Source organism: Scyliorhinus torazame, chromosome 2, assembly GCF_047496885.1.
Source record: "Scyliorhinus torazame isolate Kashiwa2021f chromosome 2, sScyTor2.1, whole genome shotgun sequence".
Classification (NCBI taxonomy): domain Eukaryota; kingdom Metazoa; phylum Chordata; class Chondrichthyes; order Carcharhiniformes; family Scyliorhinidae; genus Scyliorhinus; species Scyliorhinus torazame.
The window spans coordinates 185479609-185492078 of NC_092708.1; the positions used below are offsets into that span (position 1 = coordinate 185479609).

General features: G+C 42.8%; 1 protein-coding gene across 1 annotated transcript in view; it reads right to left on the reverse strand.

Moving 5' to 3' along the window:
- The window catches only part of LOC140407090 (histone deacetylase 4-like), a 111874-nt gene that overhangs the window by 38354 nt on the left and 61050 nt on the right, over positions 1-12470 (reverse strand). Inside the window, exons 6-9 of the mRNA XM_072494825.1 lie at positions 6511-6566; positions 6044-6131; positions 5372-5491; positions 4426-4523 (exon numbers count right to left, since the gene is read on the reverse strand). Of these exons, the coding sequence (XP_072350926.1) occupies positions 4426-4523; positions 5372-5491; positions 6044-6131; positions 6511-6566 (362 nt within the window). The remainder of the gene's footprint in view (positions 1-4425; positions 4524-5371; positions 5492-6043; positions 6132-6510; positions 6567-12470) is intronic.

Consider the following 12470-nt stretch of genomic DNA (forward strand, 5'->3'; position numbering starts at 1 on the left):
TCCCGACGGCGTGGGGCAAATGGGGAACCCTATTGGCCGGCTGGCAGAATGGAGAATCCCGCCCATAGTTCTTTATTTTCAACAATACATCAATAATAAACAAGAAAGCCAGAATTGTGTCCACAAGCAATCTATAGCCCTTTTCCACTCCAGAAATTTTTTGCCGTGTAGCGAGGCTTCACTACCCTGAACATATGCAGTTCATGTACTATGAAAAGGTTTCTAGATCAGATTTCAAGACTTGCAGGTACTGAGTTGTAACATTCAAATTATCAGATGACACAAGTGTAATTATAATCATTTATAATTTCACATCCTTTATTTCTTTCTAGTTTGTCTCATACACCTAATACAAAATCAGCTTGGTTTCTTTATTTTCATTTAAATCCATAGGGCGAGATTCTCCGGAAAGATTTCCAAGTGTGGTAGCGAGCAGGAATAGCCAAGAGCTTCCTGGCGCTTGGCCCGGTGAGGCCGGCAGCGTAAAACAATGTTAATTGGTCCATTAAGAAGGCCCCACGGGCTTCATGCCAGAAATTAGGGGCAGCACGGTCGCATTGTGGATAGCACAATTGCTTCACAGCTCCAGGGTCCCAGCTTCGATTCCCGGCTTGGGTCACTGTCTGTGTGGAGTCTGCACATCCTCCCCCATGTGTACGTGCGTTTCCTCTGGGTGCTCCGGTTTCCTCCCACAGTCCAAAGATGTGCAGGTTAGGTGGATTGGCCATGATAAATTGCCCTTAGTGTCCAAAATTGCCCTTAGTGATGGGTGCGGTTACTGGGTTATGGGGATAGGGTGGAAGTGTGGACCTTGGGTAGGGTGCTCTTTCCAAGAGCCGGTGCAGACTCGATGGACCGAATGGCCTCCTTCTGCACTATAAATTCTATGAAATGAAGGCTCACCATCTGATTTGCCAGGACTGTGGTCGCCAGCCGCCCGCTAACAAGGTCAAGAAGCACTTAAACAGCTCTTGCACAGCCAGCCGCACTCAGTATGCAGCCATGGCACTGAGGCGACTGGCCCCGAGATTTGGAGACGCAGACCTGGAGGCGCTTAGAGGTGGTTGAAGCCAGGAAGGATGTCCTGTTCCTCCAAGGATCCTGGCAGGTGAGCCACAGGGCAGCCAGTGCCACCTGGGATGACGTAGCTGTGGCCTTCAGCTGGGCAGCGTGACCAGGAGTCCAGTGCCGCAAGAAGTTCAATGACCGACATCAGGCCACATGTGTGAGTTGGCAGGACCCTCCCACCCCCAAATCACTTGAGCCACTCCCCCAACTTTTCCTTCAGCCCCCCCCAACCCTTCCTTTCCCCCCCCCACCCTTCCTTCCTCCCCCCCCCCCCCCCCCAACGGTGAACCACACGTGCGGCTAATGATGCCCTCTCTTGTGACCCAGCAGGAGAAGCTGACCCACGATCGGGAGAGGGCCCATTCTGGAAGCGGGGAGCAGACATTGAATCCGCACGACCTTCAATAAAGCATAAAGGTCAAATCAGCAGACAGCAAGAGTAGTCAGAAAGAAAAAAGTTCTGGGTCCAAGGGGAAGAACAAATTGGATCGGAAATTGGCTTAGTGGCAGGAAGCAATGGCCATTGGGTGTTTTTGAGTTGAAGGTTGTTTCTAATGGGGTTGCACATGGTTCCTTTGCTTTTTGTGACATGTATCAATGAGTTGGAATAAGTATAGGGGGTAGGATTAACAAATTTGCAAATGATACAAAAAAATGGCCATGTGGTTGATTGTGTGGAAAAAGGCTGTAAATTGCAGAAACATATCAATTGACTGGTCAAATGGGACGAAAAGTGGCACATGGAATTCAATCTGGAAAGTGTGAGGTAATGCACCTGAGAAGGGAAAACAAGGCAAGGCATAACACAATAATGGTAGGGACCTGAGAAGCATAAATGGACCTTGGAGTTAATGCCATAGATCCCTCAAAGTTGCAGAATAAGTAAATAAGCTGCTAAAGAAGCCATGCAAATGCTCTGAGGCACAGAGCATAAGAGTAAGGAGGTTATGCTGGAGGCCACTGTATGCAATTCGGGTCACCACATTACAGGAATAATATGATTGTACTCGCGAAGGTACAAGAGGAGATTTACAGGGATTTTCTTCTTCTTCATTCTTTCAGAGGATCGGGGCATCGCTTGCAAAGTCAGCATTTTTTGCCCATCCCTATCTGCCCTGGAACTGAACATTTCAGGAAATAGTTAAGAGTCAATCATATTGCTGTGGGTCTGGAGTCTCATGTGGGTGAGACCAGGTACAAACAGCAGATTTCTTTTTGTGAACCAGATAAGTCTTTATGACAATCGATGATAGTTTCATGATCAACATGACTGATCATCATTAGCTTTATATTCCAGCTTTATTAATAGAATTTAGACCATAAAACATAAGAGAAAAATTAGGCCATTTGGCCCATCGAGTCTGCTCCGCCATTCAATCATGGCTGATATGTTTCTCATCCCCATTCTCCTGCTTTGTCCCCATAACTCCTGATGCTCTTATTCATCAAGAACCTATCTAACTCTGTCTGAAAGACATTCAGCGATTTGGCCTCCACAGCCTTCTGGGCGAATAGTTCCACAGATTCACCGCCCTCTGGCTGAAGAAATTCCTCATCTCAGTTTTAAAGGATCGTCCCTAATGTCTAAGGCTTGGCCTCGGATTCTAGCTTTTCCAACTAGTGGAAATATCCTCTCCTCGTCCACCCTATCTAGGCCTCTCAGTATCCTGTAAGTTTCAATAAGATTCCCCGCTCATCCTTCTGAACTCCAACGAGTACAGACCCAGAGTCTTCAGCCGCTTCTCATATGGCAAGCTTTTCATTCCAGAGCTCAATCTTGTGAACCTCCTCTGGACCCTTTCCTTAGATACAGATCCCAAAACGACTCACAATACTCCAAATGGGGTCCGACCAGAGCCTTATACAGCCTCAGAAGTACATCCCTGTTCTTGTTTCCTAGCCCTCTCGACATGAATACTGACATTGCATTTTCCTTCCTAACTGCCGACTGAACCTTAAAAGAATCTTGAATAGTACTCCTCAGTCCCTTTGTGTTTCTGATTTCCTGAGCCTTTTCCCATTTAGAAAATAGTTTATCCTTCCATTCTTCCTACCAAAGTGCATAACCTCTCAGTTTTCCACATTGATTTCCATCTGCCACTTCTTTGCCCATTCTCCTAGCCTGTCCATGTCGTTCTGCAGCCCCCCTGCTTCCTTAAGACGACCTGTCCCTCTGCATATCTTTGTATCATCTGCAAACTTAGCAACAGTGCCCTCAGTTCCTTCTTCCAGATCATTAATGTATATTGTGAAAAGTTGTGGTCCCAACACTGACCCGAGGCACACCACTAGTCCACGGCTGCCATCCTGAAAAAGACCCTCTACCCCCACTCTCTGCCTTCTGCCAGTGAGTCAATCCTCTATCCATGCCAGTATCTTACCCGTAACACCATGGGCTTTTAACTTATTTAACAGCCTCCTATACAGCAGCTTGTCAATTTAAATGCCATGGTGGGATTTGAACTTGTATCTTTAGAGCCTGGTCCTCTGGATTACTGCTCCAGTGACATTACCACTGCGCTACCATCTCCCCCATCATGTGTCAGGACTGAAGAAAGAATGGATAGGTTAATGCTGTTTCTTTGGAATAGCCGAGCCTGAGGGGAGATTTGAGGTGAATAAAATAACATGGTGCCTACATAGGATGGACCTATTTCTTTTTCCAGATATATTAACACACAGAGGCATAGATTTAAAATAATTGGTAGAAGGGTTAGAGAGCAGTTGAGGAGAAATATTTTTACTCAAGAGGATGCTGGGGATCTGGAAATCACTGCCTGAAGGGATAGTGGAGGCAGAAACTTTCGTTGTAATTAAAAAGTACTTGGATATACACTTGAAGTAGTGTAGCCTACAAGCAACGGACCAAGAGCTGGAAAGTGGGATTAGGCTGGATGGATCTTTTTGGCTGGCACAGACATGACGATGGGATAAGTGTCTTCCTTCTGTACTGTAAATTTCTATGTTTCTATTATACCTCTACATCCCTATCAAGGTTTATCCTTGGGTGATTGACTAGCATTCACTTTTGACCCAGTAAAGCACAGCAAAGCTTTGCCCTTATGTAACCTGGATGAGAATGCTAGGGATGGGAATTTGAATAAGAGTTTATTAACTGAGAGTCAACACCGTAGTGTTATTGTATCTAGTCACCCCTAAAAGTTTTATTTTTAAATTAATTCACACCTCCAATAGCACTGAACTGCTCATCCCTTAACTATTAGATTTTGAATGCTGCACAAAATGTAAGAAAATATAATACTTAAACTTGCCTTCAAAATGACTCATTAAATCAAACGCATTTAACAACACGGTTCACAATCTTTACTCACATCACTGAATATTTATGAGTCTCACCTAAATGCAGTCAAATATTCAGCATCGCCCATTGGTGGATCCAGACCTCCAGTCCAGGCCATATTGAGGTTAAACCCTACCCCTGCGCCAGTCCCAACCTAAAATTCAAAAATCAGAAACACTTTCAACAAAGAAACAATGTCTTCCCATTTCAAATTAAATGTTTACATCTTAAATTACACAGCAACTCCAAACAACTTTGGGATTGCTGTTATTTACAAAACAGCATACTTTATACCTGATATTCCTGGCTATTTATGACTATTCTATGTGCAATTTTATGCTATATAATGACTTAGAATAAAGAGCACACACTTGCTTCATAAAATGTTAATAATAATAATCATTATTATTGCCACAAGTAGGCTTACATTAACACTGCAATGAAGTTACTGTGAAAAGCCCCCAGTCGCCACATTCTGGCGTCTGTTCGGGTACACAGAAGGAGAATTCAGAATATCCAAATTACCTAACAAGCACGTCTTTCTGGACTTGTGGGAGGAAACCGGAGCACCCAGAGGAAACCCACGCAGACACGGCGAGAATGTGCAGACTAGTACACAGTGACCCAAGTGGGAATCAAACCTGGGACCCTGGCGCTGTGAAGCAACAGTGCTAACCACTGTGGGTTAATAGTCTTGTCTGATTTAAAGCAGTATCGATCACTATATCTTTCAACAAATTAAACATCACACGGTAAACAAATCAGAACTCAGAACTAGGTTTCATCTTTAGTAGGATAGTGATCATGATAGCAATCATAACAATTTGAAAATAAATGCTGCCATGTCTTCTCTATTATTTAATTATCAAACAATTCAATTACCTGACAAATTCATTACAATGAAAAGGAATAGAAGCCAAATTAAATTATTTTTAGGTTTATGATTGATGCTTTAAATGACATGAGACTTCTTTTGTAATCTAAGCAATCTGCATTACTTGCCTCATCTGGGGCTCCACTGCCAGGGAAGAAGTTGCCATCATCATAACGATGCAATGAAATGTACAACACGTTGGGATCACTGTAGAACGCCTGTTGGGTGCCATTACCATGATGCACGTCCTGTTACACAATATCAGAAAGCAGATTGAATGGCCATGTTTGAAAAGTAGAATTTTGGACTCGTCTTTAAATCTGGATCAGAATTTAATTTGTGACCAAAGGATTGCAGATTCTTTCAACACAATTTCTTCCTGACTGATGGTCACTAACATTCAAACATGTTCACCCTCTTTTATCTCTTTCCCCCACCCAGTCCTCACCCCAGGAATCAGTCTTTTGCTGCTCCACTGTGTTCTTTTGAGGGAAAGCAAACTCTAATTACAATCTACAGCACAGCTTTCACACATTTCAATCGACTACAAAACACAAAACAATTCATAACTCAAAAACAAATTACAAACTGATACAGTGATTAAAATAATTTAAAAAGCATGCCCAAAATGTCACTCGGTCCAAGTTCAACTGAAATGATCAGATGAGATCAACATATTTAAACACCAACTGGATGTGACCTTAAATAAGAGCACACAACAGATTTGACTAAAATTGGGCTGTAAAGCAGAATAAGTCTCTCCTCTAATTTGTGCCTTGCTTTTGGCCTGATTCACTCACCCAGTCCACTATAAGGATTTTGCTGACATTCAACCTCTGCTGCAGGAGTTTGGTAGCAATGGCCACGGAATTGAAGTAGCAGAATCCCCTGGAGGCAAGAGAAGTGGGGAAGAGAGAAAACAAGTGGAAATGGTTAATAGCAGTGTTCTTGATTTTAATCATTTGCATTCCTTCACTAATTTATCAGAGGGAAAAGCACAGTAGGACAAATTTTCACCAGCTTTTGTCTGAACCTCATATGCTGCCAATTACACACAAACTACACCAGAATGGCAAGTGGCTTTGGTTTGTTTGTACATGGAATTGGGCTTCACCGGCTAGGCCGACATTTAGTGCGCATCCCCCATTGTCCTCGAGAAGGTGAAGGCAAGCTGTCGTCTTCTTGAACCACTGTAATCTGTACAAAGTATGTATTTGTAAGTAACAGAAGTTGTTTTTCAGTGAAGAAGGCTGAACCAGTTACTTACATTGGTGTGCTCTCCTCTGCATGGTGTCCAGGAGGCCTCACGACCGCAAATCCATTCTGCAAAACACCATCATTTACATAATTCAGTACAAGCTGCAATTTGCACTGATACACATGTACTTCCAGTCAAATTGCACAGATGAACAACAAATAATCTGCTCTGATGATATTTCAATAGGTTAAGGTAATCAGTAGCTCAGTATGCAGACTAAAGATTTTCAGGTTTGATCTGTGTTAGCTGGCTGCCTCAGCAGATAGCAGACATTTTGGCAATGTATTGGAGGTTAAGTGGTGCACATGTTTCTCCGGCAAGAAGCCAGTTCTTTCAGGAAAGAAGAATGGAAACTTGCAAGATAAAATTCAAAATAATTAATCAGTCACGTCCTTCACTCTCAAAAATAATGGGCGGAATTTAAAAGAACAAGTTCTAAGCTAATTTTTGGGGGGTTTTACAGGGAGTTTCCCGCCGGGTATGCCGGAGAGTTCCCCACCGCTATCAAACAACATTTAGTCACTTTTTGGGGCCCTGAGGAGTTTCTCATCGGTTTCGTCCACACTGAGAATTGTTTTCAGCACTGGGGAGCTGAACTCAGAGGTCGGGTCACTATTTTGAAAGGGTGCCCGATCTCTAAGGGAGCTTGTGGGTCCCCCACACCCCCCAGCCATGGGCAATGTCACCCCCCACACCCCCCAAGTGAGTACACCCTGCTATGGGATCCCTGAGGACCCCCTTCTTCAGGCTCCCCACTGCCCCTTTCAGGTCCTCCACCCGTCACTCCCCCAAACTCTCAGAGGCCCCTACTTACCTGCCCTGCACTTCCCCATCCTTCATACCCCCCCACCCTCCAATCATGGGCATGGCACCCTTTGGGCCCTGACCCTTGGCACTGCCACTCTGGCACCATTTCACTGCCACTCTGACAGTGCTCCTGTAAGCTTGGCAGTGCCACCCGGATACCTTTGGTCACGCCCCTTTTGGCAGGAGTCTGATTCCGACACCTCGCGGACTTGGGTATATCCCGCAAGGCTTAATGACTGCCGCGAAGCCTGTGGGAGGCCTCTCACGGGATCTATCAGCCGCGTTGCGCTATTGTGATCAATAACTGATTACCCAAGCTACTTAAAAGCACTAATGAGTTTCATTACATGCTTTATTTTAATTATGAGAAAAGATAGTTAAGCATGAGCCTTTGTGCCTCAGCAAATAAAATAGGACCACTTAATTACAAGTTTAAGTTTTATTGCTAATTAATCAGAATTACAGAAGGAATTTCAAAATTTGTCGACTTCAGTAACGATTCAGAGGACTCGACTAATAATGGAGAGCACAGGTTCAAATCATGGTAATTTGAGAATTTGAATACGTTAAAATAAGATTAGCATCAGTAAAAGCACTGACAAGGTTCACTTGAGACTTTTGTGGAAGGAAACCTGTTGTTGTTGCCAATATGTAACACCAATCCTTCAGCAATGAGTGTGACTATTTTTTATTAAAAACACTCCTCTGAATTTGCCTGGAAAGCTACTTAGTTATCGTATCAACTTGGAATGGACTTTAATGAACACAACAAGGGTGTTAAATACTTTTTCACTAATTTTAGGCCACTGGCCAAGATCAATTTGACCCCATTGTGTCAACAGATCAATTCCCTGAGTCCTAAGGATGCTCCATATAAATGTTCAACTGTGATACAAAAATGCATTGAGGAATATAAAGCAAAACCCAATTTTACAAGCCACAGAATAATGACAGGGTATTTTAAAGTTGGAAGCAATGCAGGATATAGATTTCTTATTTGCAAATCCATCAAGCATACCTGTGGTGATTGTCTCTATAAGGGCAACACAACGGCTTGTACCTTCCTCAGAGTGGCAATTTCGAGGGACTTACTTCGCAGAAATTCTAAAGTTCGTGTTTCACCCACTCTTCCTGTAGCCACCTGAGTTGGCCACTTCCCGACTTAAAATGGAGAACTGCAAAGGCTGAAGGGAAATTCAGCCAACACAGGCAAAGACTAGCAAATACAGAAATCATGTGTATTAAGACCTGTAAGGTACCAGACAGCACTGAAATCAGCAGCCATCTGCATAGTAATGTAGCAGCCATCTACATATTAATGAGCGATCCCCAGGAACAATCGAAACATTAAGGTAAACAAAGCCAAGCCAGACTCCTCGGCGCCAGCAGGAGCCAATACAAAAGAGGTTAACGGACACTTAAAGATCGCCCAACGATCAGGGAACTGCTCCAGCATTGGAGAAATCGAACCAAGCGATTGGAACAAAGTCCAATCACTTGAAACCAGGTACGGGGTCCGCCCAGAAGGGAGGGAAGCCCCTGGGGACTATAAAGCAAAGCCCCTAAGTTCAAATCGTCCTTCTTGACAGGGTCACTCAGCAATGCGAAGCAACCCCTGAGAGTGAACCGTCCAGCGGCCTCCAAGCAAGTAAGTTTCAAGTCAACGCTCGCTATGAGATAGGCGCTCCTAGCTACCAGTCCATACCAGCTTTTGAATCCCGTAGACTCGGGACCTGAACGAAAGGCCATTTGTTCCCCTGACCTGGTGGGCCAGTCCGAAGCTAAGTATAGGCCTGTTAGTTATAGAGATAGTTTATTAAGTAGAATTTATGCATGAGTAGCGATTGACTGTGTATAATAAATGTGTATTGATTTGAATCTTACGAATTGGTGTGTTGAGTTATTGATCATTACTTGACCTTGAACCTCGTGGCGGCATCATAAAGATACCTGGTGACTCGAGAGCAAAGGTTATAAAACAGAGCCAATTGAACCAACCAAAAGTTAGCAACATTCCTCACTCAGGCTGGGTGAGACAGGAGCAGTGAAGCACGCTTCCAGCGAGGAGTAACAGGATGCAGGGAAGAAACACACTGTGCTGCACTAGCTGTTCTAAAGGAGGTGTTTAAAGTAACAAATTAATTTAAATGTAAGTGGTTCAGACAACGGGGAGGGGGGGGTCAAGTCGATTGGGCCCAGGTGAGGGATCTGCTTGAGGGGTGTGGTGGGGGAAGGGGAGGGTGGTCATGTGTCTGCAGGGTGTTCCGTGCGAAGCTGGTTCTGGATGTATTTAGTTACTCTGGAGTTAGAAGTGATTTTTTTTTTGTTCTAATTCTTTCAGAGTGTGCAGGGCAGGTGGATTGGCCACGCTAAATTGCCCCTTAATTGGGAAAAAAAGACTTAGGTACTCTTTAAAAAAAAAAGAAAAGTTCAATTATCAGGGTTAAACTGGCAGAACCATCCGAAGTTAACAATTTAAATCATTTCTGTCGGATGGTTCCCAGCCTAGCGTAATTGTCCAGAGGAAGTTAGCGCTTATGGGCAATTGCCGAGTAAACTCTTGCGTGGAAACTTCCTGGAGGGATTCCCCAGCGCATCTTTGGGGTATCCCCTAATGCAACGCTGAGGAACCATGAAGTTTTGCATCTATATCCTGCTATTGTTCCTTTAATTTTGCAATATATCCTAATTTTGCCAGAGTAAGGCACTGTTTTGTAAAATAATTTGCTACAGTGCTAGCTGCAAGACAAGCAAATTTATCTTTTAACACATTACATTCATTTAGAAATGCTATCTAATCCTTCTGGTTTTGGAAGAAGTTCAGAGAGAAAAATCATTCCCTGTGGTGAGTTGGGCAATAATCAGAAGTCATGGATTTAAAATCATTGGTAAAACCTAGAGGCATAGGAGGTGATTGTTTTCACTCATAGTTGTTGGGATCTACCTGAAAAGGGGATGCAAGCTGATTCTGTAAATAATTTTTTAAAAAGAGAGTTGGATTTGTGACTGAGGACAAGGACTTATAGTAGACAAAAAGAAGAGGCGTGAGACCGAACACCATTGCTCGTTTAAAGAGGTAGCAGAAATAGAACAGGCCTAATGGGTTCCTTCTGTGCTGTAAATTTTTTAATATTCCACTCTAACAATAATTCTACATTAAAATAGTGACTATATTTCAGAAGTATTTATTGGCTGTTGTTATGGGTCAGGGTTTAGAGAACCCCAAAGTGTATCATGGAGTTCACCTGACCCACAACTTTTACTAGATTGTGGTACGGGGAGCACACGGCCCACTCTAGAGGTGTGGTACAGCAGAAATGGAAAAGTATTTTAAAAAAACAAAACAAAGTTTATTCTATGAACTCAAGTTAACCTTTTTAAAACAAACAGTGAATATCTTAGCCACCATTAATTCAAAGATAACCCTCAAAGAATACAACACTAAGTAATCCTTTAAGCTGTCCTTTTAACATCCAAAAGACTTAACAACCTTTAAACAGAAGCACATCAGGGTTTATATTCAATACTGAAAACATTTAAATTTCTGAATTCACCAAATGTCCAAGAGATAGTCCTTCATGGCAGAGAGATCAACAGTATAGCTGCTTTGGCTGACTTCAGCTGCAACACACTGAAAAACGAAACCAAAAAGACAGACACACCCAAGCTTTTCTCAAAGTGAAACTAAAAGCAGAACCAGAGCTCAGCTCCACCCACCCTCTGACATCACTGCAGTAACATGAGGAGCCAAACATTTATTAAAGCAACATTTTCATGACACCTCCCCCCAAGAAAAAAAATAAACCCATCAACTTCAAGATGGTTTTATTTTTCACCTTTTCACCATCCTTTAAGAAATGCACAGAGTAAATATACTTTATCGTTGCAAAAACAACACACGCAAACAGGTATAATAATAGTCCATTTTTTTTCGTTCTTCTTCCTCCAACTGAAATCCTTCCTGATTGACAGTCTCTTTGAACATTCTCTGCACGATCGGTCCATTTCTCTACGCCTTGGCATTTCTCTTTAAAGTCAGATACTTTAGTTCAATCTGATCACAGAGTCCCTTGCAATACTCCAACACAAGAGCATTGGTTATCACAGTTTTCAGGCCGTCAAATGCCTGTTGAAAGTCCGCTGTCCATTGAAATTTTCGACCATCAGTGCAAGTCCATCAGTGGAGCAATCACGCGACAAAACGTTTGCACCAAAGATCGAACAAATCCACTCATGCCAAGAAATTGCATTATTTCCCTTTGTCTTGAGGGTATCGAAAACGTCTCAAGGAAAGTGACTTGGGCTTTCCCAAATTTACTTTTGGCTAGGTTTATCACCAAACCCGCCTCCTGAAGTCGATAGAATAACTCCATCAGATGTTTTAAATGGTCTTTCCATATCTGGCTGAAAATGACCAGATCGTCGATGTATACCGCACAATTGGGTAATCCCTAAACGACTGTGTTAGTTAACCGTTGAAATTTGTCTGGGGCGTTTTTCATGCCAAATGGCATAACTTTGAATTGGTATCTACCATCTGGAGTCACAAAAGCTGAAATCTCCTTCGCCCTTTCAGATAAAGGTATCTGCCAGTAACCTTTAAGTAAATCCACTTTGGAAATAAAAGCGGACTGTCCCACTTTCTCAATGCAATCCTCCAAACATGGGATAGGATAAGAGTCCGTTCTTGTAACTGCATTCACCTTTCTATAGTCCACACACAACTCTTGGGTACCGCCTGGTTTTGGTACCATCACTATGCATGAGCTCCATTGGCTGCAACCCACTTCAATTATGCCATTTTTAAGCATACTTTCAATCTCCTTGTTAACCTGTGCCAATTTTAAAGGGGTAAGTCTGTATGGATGTTGTTTGATTGGAACAGCATTTCCCACATCTACATCATGTGTAGCCATTTTAGTACTTCCCAATTTATCCCCACAAACTTGCCCATGTGATATCAATAACTCTTTCAGGTCAGTTTGTTTTTCCTCTGGAAGACAACTCAACAATTTATCCCAATTTTTAACAACATCCTCATTTTCCAATTTAATTTGAGGTATGTCAAATTCACAGTCATCTGGATTTGGTTTGTCACTTTGAGTTAGACTCATTAAAATCTCCTCCTTTTTCTCTCCTTCCCTTTCAAAGTACCTTTTAAG